Source organism: Theropithecus gelada, chromosome 20 (genome assembly GCF_003255815.1).
Source record: "Theropithecus gelada isolate Dixy chromosome 20, Tgel_1.0, whole genome shotgun sequence".
Taxonomy (NCBI): domain Eukaryota; kingdom Metazoa; phylum Chordata; class Mammalia; order Primates; family Cercopithecidae; genus Theropithecus; species Theropithecus gelada.
Genome location: NC_037688.1, coordinates 24,716,964 through 24,731,925, shown reverse-complemented (window position 1 = coordinate 24,731,925; position 14,962 = coordinate 24,716,964). Strand labels below are relative to the sequence as shown.

Here is a 14,962-nt window from a genome sequence, read left to right as displayed (position 1 = left end):
CACCCTCTCCCCTCGTTCCAGACTCCCAGGCCTCAGAAGTGTCTCCTGGCTCTGCTTGGCTGCCCTCATTGTGGGGAGAGCCCCTGTTCAGCCCTGTAACTCCCTCAAGGTCACCTGAGCCGGTTTAATCTTCTTAGAGTCACAAGACCGCCCATTGTCTCAGCCCTGTCACTGTTGAGTGGCCAGTGTAAGGACTTGGGGAGCTCACAGGCTGCTGCACTCCCCCACCACAGGTCCCCCTGGGGGGTGGTGTGGAGCCCCAGTACCCAGTTCCACTCATGCACTGCTCATCCATCCTTTGCCACCTCCAGCTCCTTGTCTTAGTTCCACAAGCCATGGGGAGTTGCCAGGGCAGAACGAGAGCCAGGTCATTTCTGAGTCCCTGAGTTCTGCTCTCAAGAGGCTCCCAGTCTAATGGAAGACGCAGACAATGACAATCTGGTGTCCTCTGTGTATTAATAGAGATAGCACATGGCATGGCGTGAGGGGGTGGGGCATTCCCAGAGGAGACTCCTGGACCAGCCTGGGAACACAGGGGAAGTTTCCTGGAAAAAGGAGTATTTGAGCTGAATACTGAAGCATGAGCAGGTGCTTACCACACAGATGAACGAGTGGGAAGGGTGTTCCAGGCACAAGGAACAGTGTGCAAAGGTGTGGCTGCAGACGCTGGAGCCTGGGAGATAAGTGAGACCAAGTCTGGAGCCACAGAAAAAGTAGTGTCCAGACCCAGAGGGCCAAGGAATACCCCCTGGGCTGTGCTGGGGTCGAGGGAGTGCCAGGCCAACCATCTCCCCACCTCCCGGGGCTGGCAGTCACGGATGCTGAGCAGCTCCTAACTTTCCAAAGTCAATGAGTAACTTGGGGGGCTGGGCGGGGCCAGGCCTGCTGCTACGGGCCCAGTGGCCTTTTCCATTCCTGAGCAAGCGTGGCTGAACCCTCCTACCTGCTCAAGTGCCCTGCCTTGCCCCACCCAGCCCAGCCTGGCCAGAGCTCCCTGGAGAAGAAGCCCTTTTGCTTAGCAGCTGGACCAAGGGAGCCAGTCTTGGGCACTGGAGGGTGAGGGGCTGGGAGTGGAGGGGAGGGCATGGCTGAGGCTGGGGTTGGTGGCGGGAAAAGGAGAAACACTGCCCTGTCCTCGCCGTCTGAGAAAGAATTCCCAGGGCCTCATCTTAGAGAGGTTGTTGATTTGTTGCTGCTCTGTCTGCCCAGCTCCATGACAAGGGCTGGAAAATGATGAGACAAGAGCCAGGCTCCTGCTCCGGGGGCTCTCCTTGTCTAGAAGGTGGCAGTGGGAGGCAGGACAGTCCAGGAGGCCCTGAGCTAGGAGGAATCTTCCTGTGGTCAAGTCCTCTGTGACCTTGGCCAGACCCCAGCCTTCAGGCCTTGCCAGCAACAAGAGGTGACTTCAGGAAGTGACGCTCCAAGTCTTCAGGAACTTTCCAGCTTCAAACTTTTGTGATTTGGGGGGTTGCTAGAAAATTACCACTTTGGGATCTGCAAGTTGGGGAGGCTATGGTGAGAAGGAGCTGAAGGTCTAGAGGTGAAATTCCGATAGAGTGCTTGAGGGGCCAAGACCCAGACGCAGGGTGGCTGGGCCTGGGGGCCTTGGTGGGCCTGGCTGAGGAGCAGGGCACTACCCTGCAGCAGACGGGGAACCTCAGCTCCTTTGCAGGGGAGGAAGAGGAGGCTAGCCTGCAGTGCGATCCCACTAGTTGTGTGTGTGGGATGGAAAGCCCCTCCCCACCCACCTGGGCTAGCTCCTCACTGCTATGTCCCTCAGGCCCGTCCTGACCATGGTCCCTGCCTGGCTGTGGCTGCTTTGCATCTCTGTCCCCCAGGTGAGCTGGGCACTGCCCCCTCTCCTTCAGGTCTTGGCCTTGGGGGTTGACACCCTTGCCCCTAACTCCACCTGGACGAATTGCACTGACTGTGAGAACGGTGCAAAGCATGGGAGGGGTCAGAGCTGGGACTACAGGGCTATCGTGGGATGAGGAGGTCAAAGGCCAGAGCACGGGTGGATGGACTAAGGTACGGCCAGGCCCTGAGAAGGGGCAGAAATTCCCCTCTTCTGTTGGGTCCCAGTGCCCAGGCAGGAAGATAGAGCCTGGTGACAAGGTGAGAATCCTCCCACAGGCTCTCCCGGAGGCCCAGCCTGCAGAGCTGTCTGTGGAAATTCCAGAAAACTATGGTGGGAATTTCCCTTTATACCTGACCAAGGTGAGCCAGAGAGCTGGGGGGGTGTGAGGGTGGGGGGGTGTGAGGGTGGGGGGGATCCCTCCCCACAAAGTCCTGCTTCTCCTTCCTCTGGCACCCTTCCTCTTGCTGTTTCTCTTTGAAACCTTGCTTTCCAGAGAGTTATACGTGTTATACAAGTTATCCATGTTATACAGGTTGAGTGTCCCCTATCTGAAATGCTTGAGACCAGAAGTGTTTCAGATTCTGGATTTTTTTTCAGATTTTAGAGTATTTGCATATACATCATGAGATATCTTGGGGAATGCAACCCAAATCTAGACACGAAATTCATTTATGTTTCATATACACCTTATACACATAGCCTGAAGGTAACGTTATACATTTTTTTTTCTTTTGAGATGAAGTTTCGCTCTTGGCCCCCTGGGCTGGAGTGCAGTAGTGCGATCTCAGCTCACTGCAACTTCCACCTCCTGGGTACAAGACATTCTCCTGCCTCACCCTCCTGAGTAGCTAGGATTACAGGCATGCACCACCACACCCAACTAATTTTTTTTTTTTTTTTTTTGTATTTTTAGTAGAGACAGGGTTTCGCCATGTTGGCCAGGCTGGTCTCGAACACCTGACCTCAGGTGATCTGCCCGTCTTGGCCTCCCGAAGTGCTGGGATTACGACTTTGGGATTTGCGAGCTGGGGAGGCTATGGCGAGAAGGAACTGAAGGTATAGAGGTGAAATTCCAATAGAGTCCTTGAGGGGCCAAGAGCCCAGTGTGCGTCACTGCTCCTGGGTGAATATTTTTAATGATTTTGTACATGAAACAAAGTTCTGACTATGTGTTGACTGTGACCTGTCACATGAGGTCAGATGCGGCATTCTCCACTTGTCACATCATGTTGATGCTCAAAAAGTGTCAGATTTTGGAGTATTTCAGATTTCAGATTTTCAGGTTAGAGATGTTCAACCTGCAGTGGGAATGACTAACAGATTTTAATCCTAGCGGAGAGTACAGCTTTAGGTTAAAGAATGAAATCTTGGTGGTGAGGTTTCAAGCTTCAGAAAGAAGGGCAGGGAGTTTTGGGGAGCACCAGGTCCAGGGAAAAGAGTTCTGTCTCTGAGTCTCAGTCCTGATGCTTACTGACTGTGTGACCTCAGACAGGAGCGAGATGTCTCTGAGACTCAGTTTCCCCACATGTAAAATGAGGCCATCAGGTGGAGGGGGGTCATCTCCCAGGCCTGGCCACTGCTGCCTTCACTTCTGTTCACCCCCATCAGCTGCTGCTGCCCCGTGAGGGGGCTGAAGGCCAGGTCATGCTGTCAGGGGACTCAGGCAAGGCAGCTCAGGGCCCATTTGCTATGGATCCAGATTCTGGCTTCCTGCTGGTGACCAGGGCCCTGGACCGAGAGGAGCAGGCAGAGTACCAGCTACAGGTATGGCTGGGCCAGGTGTAGGGGAGCGCAGGCAAGGCAGGGCGAGACGCTGATTCCCCTTTCCTGCCAGGTCACCCTGGAGACACAGGATAGACGTGTTTTGTGGGGTCCACAGCCTGTGCTTGTGCGTGTGAAAGACGAGAATGACCAGGTGCCCCATTTCTCTCAAGCCATCTACAGAGCTCAGCTGAGCCAGGGCACCAGGCCTGGTGAGTGACCAGGTCAGACAATTTACAGTAAGGTCAGGTGGGCCTTGATGGAACAGCAGAGAGCAAAGAGATGGCCAGACAGTTGGCATAGGACAGGTCAGCCATTTCTGTCCCATTTCTTTTCTTGCTTTGCTTTGCTTTTTTGTTTTGTTTTGTTTTGTTTTGTTTTTGTTTTTGTTTTTCTGAGATAGAGTCTCACTCTGTCGTCCCCCAGGCTGGAGTGCAATGGCGTGATCTTGGCTCGTTGCAACCTCTGCCTCCTAGGTTTAAGCAATTCTCCTGCCTCAGCCTCCCAAGTAGCTGGGATTACAGGTGCCCGCCACCAAACCTGGTTAATTTTTTGTATTTTTAGTAGAGACGGGGTTTCGCCTTTTCGGCCAGGTTGGTCTCGAACTCCTGGCCTCAGGTGATCCGCCCACCTCGATCTCCCAAAGTGCTGGGATTACAGGCATGAGCCTCTGAGCCTGGCCCATCCTGTACCATTTCTGTCCCATCTTGTACCTCCCTACTCCACTGAGGGTACCATCCACTCTTGGCCTCAGTTTGCTCATCTGGGAAGTAGGACGAAAAGCCGTGACTCATCTCCAGAGTCCTGATGTGATGATGGATAGGGAAGAAAGGACAGAGGAGAAATAGGAGAGGCATGGGAGACTCTCCCCACCCTCTCTATCCCTTACAGTTTACCCTTCCACCATGAACCAGGCATCCCCTTCCTCTTCCTTGAGGCTTCAGACCAGGATGAGCCAGGCACAGCCAACTCGGATCTTCGATTCCGCATCCTGAGCCAGGCTCCAGCCCAGCCTTTCCCAGACATGTTCCAGCTGGAGCCTCGGCAGGGGGCTCTGGCCCTCAGCCCCAAGGGTGAGCCTGAGCAGGGTGTGCTGGGGAGGGAGGGTCAGTGAAAGCTGGAGAAGGTGGTATCTGAACCATAAGACAAGCATGGGAGGGAACTTGAGAGGTAAAAAAGGAGGGAAGGGCACTCTAGGTGGAGACAGCAGCAAGGCAGGGGGCTGTGGAGGCAGGGCCAGGCATGGAGAGTTAGGAAATGGTGTGAATGGAGGGCCTCAACTCCACGCTCCACGGAGACCTGAGCCTAAGGAACAAGGATAGGAACAGTCTAAGGGGTTACAGCCTAAGATGTTGCTGGGCGACCTTGTGACTGATGGCAGAAGAGACCTGGACCTAGAAGTTCAAACCAGAGGCATGAACTAGGGATGGAAAGAAAAGTGAATCAGACATCATCATAGCCAGCCATGCATTCACCCACCTACTGCCCAACCACCTACACAGTCCATCCAATCACCCATCACTACACTCTTCCATTCTCACACTCAAACTCCCATCCACCTACCAAGTCAACCACCCATTCATCCAACCAGCCTGTCATCTACCATCTACCTACCTCCTCATCCTGGTCATCCACCTACCCCTCTAGTCTATCATGCATTCATTGTGTGGAGAGATACGGACGTGGCTTTGCAAACTGTCATGTCCTGGTTGGAGGCTCACAATAGTGCTTAAAGTTCCTCTCTTCCCTTGGCCAAGAGAGTGTCCCAATCACCGGCCGTATGCTTGGTTTTGTGTCTGGTATCTTGCTGAGAATGATGCCCTGGCCCCTGCTCCCCAGCTGCCTGCTCAGTTGACCATCCTCCCTGTTCTAGGGAGCACCAGCCTTGATCACGCCCTGGAGAAGACCTACCAGCTGTTGGTACAGGTCAAGGACATGGGCGACCAGGCCTCAGGCCACCAGGCCATTGCCACTGTGGAAGTCTCCATCATAGAGAGCACCTGGGTGCCCCTAGAGCCTATCCACCTGGCAGAGAATCTCAAAGTCCTATACCCGCACCACATTGCCCAGGTGAGTAAGTGGCTGTCAGTGGTTGAAGCAGCCCCATGGATGGTGCAGCTGGGCCCAAGACTCATGGATATTTGGGGGCTGGGTCTGGAACTCACATGACCCCGGCTCCTCCCTCCACTCCTCCCATCACTTCCTGCTGTGGACTTGGGTGTTCAAAGCCCCGGGCGCAGGCCCACAGCCCCTCGCCTGCCCTGCCATCCTCTAGCAGGCGTGACTCTGTGCTCTGACCTCTTGAACTTGCCCAAGGCTTCCTCAGGGAGAACAGCTGCTACCTCTTGCTGCCATAGGGATTGTCACCCCGGGCTAGGAATGTCTCAGGCCTCTTCTAGGAATGCCCTGGGGTCAGGCCCAGGCTGAGATGGTAGAAAATAAAGTAACCTGGTCACTCAGGCACGTTGGGCAGGGTCCAGGTTTGGACCAGGGCAAGGCCACTAACAACATGTACCCTGAACAGAAGGATCCCACCTGGACTCCAGGCCCAGGAAGGGCAGCACCTTGCCTGGGTCACACAGTTGCGGCTCAGGCTCCTCACCCAGAAATCAGATGGGGCACAAGGGCTGACATGGATTGCTCCTGCCCCTTGGCCCGGGATGTCCCCCCCAGGTACACTGGAGTGGGGTTGATGTGCACTATCGCCTGGAGAGCCATCCCCTGGGACCGTTTGATGTGGATGCAGAGGGAAACCTCTACGTGACCAGAGAGCTGGACACAGAAGCCCAGGCTGAGGTGATATGAACGGGGAGTCAGGGATGCAGGCTGGGGGTGCTTGGTCACTGTCTAGTTGGCTTTTGGGGGTGTCACAACTACAAAAGAGGCTGAGGCAGTGGGAAAGAGCCCCGAAGAGCTGCAGCTGGCCCACCAGAAGGAAACTCAGAGCCAGGCAAGGCTGGAGCTGCCCTTGGTCCTGACCTGAAGCCCCCTACTGCCCACCACAGTACATGCTCCAGGTGTGGGCTCAGAATTCCCGTGGCGAGGATTATGCGGCCCCTCTGGAGCTGCATGTGCTGGTGATGGATGAGAATGACAACGTGCCTGTCTGCCCTCCACGTGGCCCCGCAGTCAGCATCCCTGAGCTCAGCCCCCCAGGTGAGCTATGGGATGGGAGAGGGGCGAAGTCTCTATGAACCACCCAGTCTTGCTCTTCTCTGGGATAAGGACCCAGCCTCAGGCTCCACGTCAATGTCCCTCCGTAACATACACACACACACAAGCTCAAGTTCAGTTTGGCACAAAATAAGGAGTGTGGGTGGGGTAAGGCCTCCAGGCTGGGCTGTGGTCCTAGCCAGGCGGGTGCTGTCTTGCAGGTACTGAAGTGACTAGACTGTCAGCAGAGGATGCAGATGCCCCAGGCTCCCCCAATTCCCATATTGTGTATCAGCTCCTGAGCCCTGAGTCTGAGGATGGGGTAGAGGGGAGAGCCTTCCAGGTGGACCCCACTTCAGGCAGTGTGACACTGGGGGCACTCCCACTGCAAGCTGGCCAGAACATCCTGCTTTTGGTGCTGGCCATGGACCTGGCAGGCGCAGAGGGTGGTAAGTGCCCTGATTGGTGACCCAGGTCCCCATGACCCCATGAGACCCCATGAGAGCCCTCTGTTCCTACCCTGACCTCACCAACATGTCCTCCCTGCCCTAGGCTTCAGCAGCACGTGTGAGGTAGAAGTCGAAGTCACAGACATCAATGATCACGCCCCTGAGTTCACCACTTCCCAGGTAAGCAGACGCAGGGGAGAAGACCTTGGGAAGGATGCTGGCGGGGGGCTCACTCACCATCCCTCCTCCTTCTCCAGATTGGGCCTATAAGCCTCCCTGAGGATGTGGAGCCCGGGACTCTGGTGGCCATGCTCACAGCCACTGATGCTGACCTCGAGCCCGCCTTCCGCCTCATGGATTTTGCCATTGAGAGGGGGGACATGGACGGGACCTTTGAACTGGATTGGGAGCCAGACTCTGGGCATGTTGGACTCAGACTCTGCAAGGTGAGGGCCGGGGTGGCTGGGAAAGGGGTCCACACACGCACGCATGCATGCACGTGTGCCTTGACTAGGCCCCCACAGTGACCTGGGCCTCCTGATTCCAGAACCTCAGCTATGAGGCAGCTCCAAGTCACAAGGTGGTGGTGGTGGTGCGGAGTGTGGCAGAGCTGGTGGGGCCAGGCCCAGGCCCTGGAGCCACGGCCACGGTGACTGTGCTGGTGGAGAGAGTGATGCCACCCCCCAAGTTGGACCAGGAACGCTACGAGGCCAGTGTCCCCATCAGTGCCCCAGCTGGCTCCCTCCTGCTGACTATCCAGCCCTCCGACCCCATCAGCCGATCCCTCAGGTGAGCCAAAATCCCAGCCCCTTACCTGGACTGGATTTCCCCTGCTCCCTGGGGATGACCCCAGGGCCTCAGAGGGGACTCATATTATCTACAGCCTGCAATATTTTTCAAACTATGGCAAACGCCAAGATTGTGACTCCTGGCAGAGATCCGGGCTGGATGGACTGGGTGGGGCACGGAGAGGGGTGTTTGGACCCCATGAGAGCTCGGATTATGCTTCAGCACCTGGAGGGAGGACCAGGCCCTCCTCCAATGCCCCCCAACAGATTACAGACAGACAAGGTTGTTCCCAGACTCGGATTCCTTCACAGAGTGACCTGGAGTGAGCAAAGTTGAAATGGGCCTCCCAGGCTCTAAGAGTTTCTCCCCTACCCGCATGATCTGTTGTTCATCCCACACCCACTACCACCACCACCACCACAAATCCTGAAGCTGGAGAGAGAGACTGGGCATCCCAGGCTTTGCTGTGGCCTCGGAGTCACAGAGAGGATGTGGAATTTAAGCAAGTCATATAGCCCTGGGCGATTCTGAACAAAACTCTATATGTAGTCCCAGTACCTCCTCACCCGCTTCCTTGGGTGGCAGGTTCTCCCTAGTCAATGACTCAGAGGGCTGGCTCTGCATTGAGAAGGTCTCCGGGGAGGTGCACACCACCCAGTCCCTGCAGGGCGCCCAGCCTGGGGACACCTACACAGTGCTCGTGGAGGCCCAGGATACAGGTATGGCCAGGAAGTGGTGGGAGCCCCTGGGAGGGGGTACAAACCTCAGGCAGACAGACAGCAGGACTGAGCTTCCTCCCAGAGGCCCTCGCTGGCAACCCCCAGGCCCAAGCAGGAGAGGCAGATATGAAGCTGGGTTCAATGTTCCTCTCTGAGAACGGATCTACTCCTCTGGTGGACAGGTCTGGCGTCTGCTCCCCTCTCTGACCACTCTCCTAGATCGACATGCAAAATCTCCCAACCTTGTCCTTTAGCCCCTGGAGGGCCTCTCAGGGTGTCAGCTTCAGGGACTGGTACAGGGCTGGGGAGGTGGCAGAAGGACCAGGGGCTGCCCCTGGGGAAGAAGTGCTGGAGTGAATGGGCCACTGGAGCCGGGTGTGGGGGACTCTGAACACTGCTCAGGACAGAGAGCTGGCCCCTGTGTGGGGAGCCCCAGGAGGCAGGTTTCAGCTCTGAGTTGGGCTGTGATACAGGGCAGACCCAGCAGCAGTGAGCTCTGCTACAGTCAGGGATGTCCACAGTGGCATGGGGATGATGACAGGTGAAGAGAAGCATGGAGGGTGAGTGGCAGAGGAGTCTGCAGGGCGAGACTCATGGGCTGTGGGAGCAGCACAGGGACCTCAGAGCTCACCCCTGCCCCTGCCAACACCTGGCCAGCTCAGCGCTGCCTCCTCTGCAGATGAGCCGAGACTGAGCACCTCTGTGCCCCTGGTGATCCACTTCCTGAAGGCCCCTCCTGCCCCAGCCCTGACTCCCGCCCCTGTGCCCTCCCGATACCTCTGCACGCCCCGCCAGGACCACGGCGTGATCGTGAGTGGACCCAGCAAGGACTCCGATCTGGCCAGTGGACACGGTCCCTACAGCTTTGCCCTTGGCCCCAACCCCACGGTGCAACGGGATTGGCGCCTCCAGACTCTCAATGGTGTGTGGTGGGGAAAGGGAGGGAGGCTGTGGCCAAGGCAGGGAGGGGGTGTCACTTGGAAGTGAGATGCCCTTCTACCATGGGGGTGGGGCTGCGAATAGGGGGAGCAGCCCCCAGAGGGCCTGTCCAGGCTGGTGACCCTGGTCATTGCCTGCTGTCCCGAAAGGTTCCCATGCCTACCTCACCTTGGCCCTGCACTGGGTGGAGCCGCGTGAACACATCATCCCCGTGGTGGTCAGCCACAATGCCCAGATGTGGCAGCTCCTGGTTCGAGGTGAGGGTGGACTTGGGTGCAGCCTGCAGTTCCTGAGGGAACTGCTGGCATGCAGGGGGAGGGAGCTGGGTACAAATGCATATGGGCTCCTCATGTGGACAGCACATGCCTGTGCACACTTGCACACCTATGGCTGGGCACACACACCTGTGTGCACACAGGAACAGGCACAGAGGCACATACATTTTTTTTTGAGACAGAGTCTCACTCTGTCACCCAGGCTGTAGTGTAGTGGCACGATCTCAGCTCACTACAACCTCCACCTCCCAGGTTCAAGCAATTCTCCTGCCTCAGACTCCCGAGTAGCTGGGATTACAGGTGTGCACCATCACGTCCAGCTAATTTTGGTATTTTTAGTAGAGACGGGGTTTCACCATGTTGGCCAGGCTGGTCTTGAACTCCTGGCTTAAGTGATCCACCCATTTCGGCCTCCCAAAGGGCAGGGATTACAGGTGTGAGCCACCACTGCGCCTGGCCAGTGCATATATCTTCACACATACGTGAATACACACATGTGCAAAAACACACACATATCAGCCAGGTGGCTGGGCTGGGGGCTCTGAGCTGCTGGGGAGTCCTCCCCTCCCTACTCTTACTTTCCTCCCCTCTCCCCCCAGTGATCGTGTGTCGCTGCAATGTGGAGGGGCAGTGCATGCGCAAGGTGGGCCGCATGAAGGGCATGCCCACGAAGCTGTCGGCAGTGGGCATCCTTGTAGGCACCCTGGTAGCAATAGGTAATGGAGTTTGGACATTACCTGAGTGGGCGAGGGCGATGGATGGTTGGAACCATAGCCTCCAAATAAACACCTTTGTCCCCATGGTGCCCCCAGCTCTGAAAAGGAAGCCCCCAACTCTCCTAGTCATTATGTGCCTGCCCCTTTGATCATAGTCATTGTCATTATCATTGATAATAGCATCTACGGTTACATGATTGCACATTGACTGGGTAGCAGGGACTATTGCCGGGAATCCTCCCAGCAACACTGTGAGGTAGATCCTCGTATCTCCCCATTTCGCAGATGAGGTAACTGAGGTTCAGAGAGGTTAAGTGACTGGTCCAAGGTTACACAGTCAGGTTGTGACACAGCCGAGGTCTTTCTAGCCTAATTGTGTCAGTCTAAGCCACCCCTTCCATCCCCTTTATTTCTTTAGCCCCTCAAATTTTGTCCTTGCTGGTTTTCCTTGCTGGTTCTAGCACACTGCTGTGATGAGCCTTTCTCTTGGAGGTCCATGGAGTTGGGGTCCAACTTACTGGTTCCCCAGTGTCCCCCAGAGAAGGGGACTTTGGAGGCTGAGTATACTGGGACAGCCTCAGAGGGATAGGGGCCAAGCAGGCCGAGCAGTCAAGCTTCTCCAGGCACCAGGACCACAGAGTCATACCCAGCCCAGCCTCGGGATGCTGTCCAGGAAACTCATCTCTTCATTAAGCCAATGCCAATCACAGGAAGTCCCTCGTGAAGAACAAGTCCCACAGCCCCTTCTGAGGCCTGATCCATCCCTCTTGGGTCCCACAGGAATCTTCCTCATCCTCATCTTCACCCACTGGACCCTGTCAAGGAAGAAGGACCTGAATCAACCAGCAGACAGTGTGCCACTGAAGGCGACCGTCTGAATGGCCCAGGCAGCTCTAGCTGGGAGCTTGGCCTCTGGCTCCATCCGAGTCCCCTGGGAGAGAGCCCAGCACCCAAGATCCAGCAGGGAACAGGACAGAGTAGAAGCCCCTCCATCTGCCCTGGGGTGGAGGCACCATCACCATCACCAGGCAGGTCTCCAGAGCCTGGACACCGACTTTATGGACTGTCCATGGGAGTGCTCCAAATGGCAGGATGTTTGCCCAATAATAAAGCCCCAGAGAGCTGGGCTGGGCCCTACGGGATTGGTATGTCTGTGTCTCAGTGTCTATGTGTGCATGTGTGTGTGTGAGTGTGCGCATACCTGCTCATGTGCACACACCTGCTCTTTCATCCCTTCCCCATCTCCTGCCACATAGAAAGGGTCTGGGCTTGAAAGACAAGACTGAGGTCCCCTGCAGGGAAGGACATGAAGACATCATATGGGCTATTGGTGAGAGCTTGGGACCACAGCAAAGTGGGTCATTTTTGTGGGCATCCAGAGCTCACCAGTCGCAGATCCTGGATGGATGAACGCTAGGCAGGTGATGGTCAAGGAGGGGTGCCTTTGAGGGTGTCATCTCTGTGTTTTCCTGGATGTCATCTTTGCTATGGGAAGGCAAAACCTTGTGAGTCTCCATCTTCTGCTCATGTATGAGCACCTTATGCTCCTGTGCATGAGTCACCTACACCCAGGGATGGGCAGAGGTCCCTCAGTCTCTGCAGGGGCCTGGGCAGGATGGTGAGGCCCCATGGGTCAGGAGCGTGAGAGGTGAGGCTGGAGATGTGTCCTTCTGCCCCAGTGCAGGCTCCAAGGCAAGGCACTGCTGCGTTTCACACACAGGCTGGTGAGTGCATGAGGGCATCTGCAGGAAATCAGAGAAGGGGAGTCACTTAGATGGACACCATCGGAGCGGGACAGGCACCTCTGTGGCTTACTCTGGAACTGCCCCTCTCTGAGGTTAACCCCTGGCCCTGGCCCAAGATTAAGCCATGTCCTGATGCTCTGCTGAGCCTGGCTAAGCTCTGCTAAGAGCTGAGCTCTCCAGATTGACCTTTAATCCCTGATCTGTGGGCGACCCCAGATACAAGCTGATCCCTTATGTCCCCTTCTCAACCATCTCTGGGGAGTCAAGGTGGGACTTGCTGTCCCAAGCACCATGAGCTGATGATGGTAAATCACGGGGAAGGGAGAAAAACAACCTCTATGGGGCCCAGGCCCTATTTTTAGGAGATAATCTCTCCACTGTTGGCAGATTCTGTGGGATAGGGGCCAAGCCCAGTTAAGAGAGACAGGGCGGGCAATCTGGCGAAGACTCAGCTAGGATCCCCAGCCCAGGGGTTGGACTCTGAGGCTGGCCCCTGTCATTCTGGCTCAGGTACCCCCACTGCAGGCTCTGCTGACTACCCTTGTCCAGGCAGGGCTTCCCTGCCCCTCTGCCAGGATATCCTCTGCTCGGCCTGCATGCACTCAGAAATCTTCAGGGTGCAAACCTTCTGGAGGTAGTGTCTCATCTAATCTTTCCATCAACCTACAAGGGTGGATTATTGGCCCCATTTTTCAGTGGGGAATCTTGAAGGTCAGGGAGGTTAAGGGCCGTAGCTGGGAGTCTTAGAACCAGGGCACATGGCATAACATGGTCGAGGACCATGTTACCTCTCTGGAAATGTCCACAGTATTCAGGTGGTCTCTGCTACCCCAAGATCTCCCAGCAGGGCCTTAGCGATCACCCAGATCAGCTCCTTCCTGTAAAGATGGAAAGGTGAATTGCAAAGAGAAGGAGGGAAGTTTGTAGGTTCATATAGCCATAAGATGCGTCACTTGAGCTATAACCACCACTTTCTGGCCTTCATCCTAGATGGATAAGTAGGGAGATAGGAGGGTGCGTGGGTGAGTGGATAAGTGGATGGCTAGGCAGATGCATGGCCGGATGGATTGGTGGGTAGATGGATGGGTGGGTTGGTAATCAGGTTGGTGGGAGACCCACAGACGAAAGGGTAGATGACAGGATACCAGGACAAATGAAGGCATCTTTTCTAGTTTGAGGGCTTCTTCCGTGGGCCTCCAGGTCCCAGACCACTCTTGGTTGTGTCGGTGCTGAAGTTGTCTGCCAGGTCCACAAGCTCCTTCTCCACAGACAAGGGCCCAGGTTCCTTGGGCATCTGGGGATATAAAACTCTCCTGTATCTTCAGTCCCGTTCTGCAGAGGAAGGTGGCCAGGTGCAGTGGCTCACGCCTGTAATCCCAGCACTTTGGGAGGCCAGGGTGAGAGGACTGCTTGAAGCCAGGAGTTCAAGGCCAGCCTAGGCAACAAAGTGAAACTCTATCTCTACATAAATAGAGAAAGAGAGAAAGGTGAGGATCAGAGAGGGGGTGTGGCTTGTCCTGGGTTGCAGAGGAAGAGAGACACAAAGCTGATTGGTCTTTAGGCTTGGCAGTGGGTCAGTGAATGCCTGTGGAGATTAATGCTAGTGAGGCAGGCTTCATTCTGCAGTCAGGGCCTCGCCCCTGCTAGAGCAAGGTGGGGGCCAACCAATAGCTGTCTGGGTAGAAGAACATTTGTTGTGCTTATCCATGTGATGTGTTCCCAGGAAAACTGCTTCACCTCTCTGAGCCTTGGCTTACTTGGTGATACAAGTTTTTGTAGTTAGGCAAACTACATGAAATAATCCCTGCACAATGCATTTAGCACAGTGCCAGGCACTACAGGGCTCAGTAAATGTGGCTTTCCCCAGTACATGGATTGTTGAGGGATCTACAGCCCCACACTTACACACACTCCCTAGAGGTCCCAAGAGGCCCAGGCTTTTGGGAGGGAGTTTGGAGAGGGGCCCCAGCTCCAGCCCCAATGCAAGAGTGCAAGACACCCCTTCTAGCCCCATCTCCCTTCCAGTGTCCAGGTGCTCACTGGGTCTGTGATGTCCAGGGTCTCACGGGGCTCTGGGCTGGAGCTGGAGAGGGTTGCGGGGTTGGCCCCAGCAGAGCCTCATGCTGCCCCTCTCCTTGGCCCCTTCCAGAGGCACTAGGCCAGATCAAAGGGACCCAGCTCGGAGGATCGGGAGGCAGCTTGGAAAGAATGTAAACATGAGGATATTTTTAAACTTTTTCCAGCCCCAGCAATTAGGGCTCTTGAAGCCAGAGGCCCAGAGGTCAGTCTGGTCCTCACCCACAAAGAAAGCAACAGTCTCAGAGACCCCACCCCACCCACACCTACCTACACCCACCCAGGACTCTAGCTGGGGCCTCGTGGGAGAAGTTCTTCCTAGGACGTCACCTCCAGACACGCTGCCGTGACGGGACGACGCATTTCTTTTTTTTTTTTTTTTTTTTTTTTTTTTGGGGGGGTTTCGCTTTCCCCCCCGGGGGGGGGGGGTGGGCCGGTGCTCCCCCCCCGCCAAGCCCCCCCCCCCCCGGCTCCGCCTTCCC

At 55.9% G+C, this 14,962-nt stretch overlaps 1 protein-coding gene across 3 annotated transcripts; it reads left to right on the top strand.

Annotated features, from left to right (window-relative positions):
* The first annotated feature begins 878 nt into the window (after positions 1 to 878).
* On the top strand, positions 879 to 11,807 carry CDH16 (cadherin 16). Of its 3 annotated transcripts, none has more exons than XM_025370560.1 (18): positions 879 to 1,056; positions 1,781 to 1,838; positions 2,134 to 2,217; positions 3,467 to 3,622; positions 3,693 to 3,831; positions 4,534 to 4,692; positions 5,493 to 5,689; positions 6,293 to 6,415; positions 6,625 to 6,775; positions 6,994 to 7,221; positions 7,325 to 7,401; positions 7,479 to 7,667; positions 7,769 to 8,010; positions 8,596 to 8,729; positions 9,475 to 9,651; positions 9,818 to 9,925; positions 10,543 to 10,659; positions 11,440 to 11,807. In XM_025370560.1, the coding sequence occupies exons 2-18, from the start codon at positions 1,794 to 1,796 to the stop codon at positions 11,535 to 11,537; spliced, it is 2,424 nt and encodes an 807-aa protein (XP_025226345.1). In that variant the 5' UTR covers positions 879 to 1,056; positions 1,781 to 1,793; the 3' UTR covers positions 11,538 to 11,807. The 3 variants fall into 3 exon arrangements, with proteins under 3 accessions (XP_025226345.1, XP_025226344.1, XP_025226346.1); XM_025370559.1 differs by having other exon boundaries at positions 9,409 to 9,651; XM_025370561.1 differs by lacking the exon at positions 4,534 to 4,692 and having other exon boundaries at positions 3,693 to 3,773; positions 5,567 to 5,689; positions 9,409 to 9,651.
* Positions 11,808 to 14,962: the final 3,155 nt, after the last annotated feature.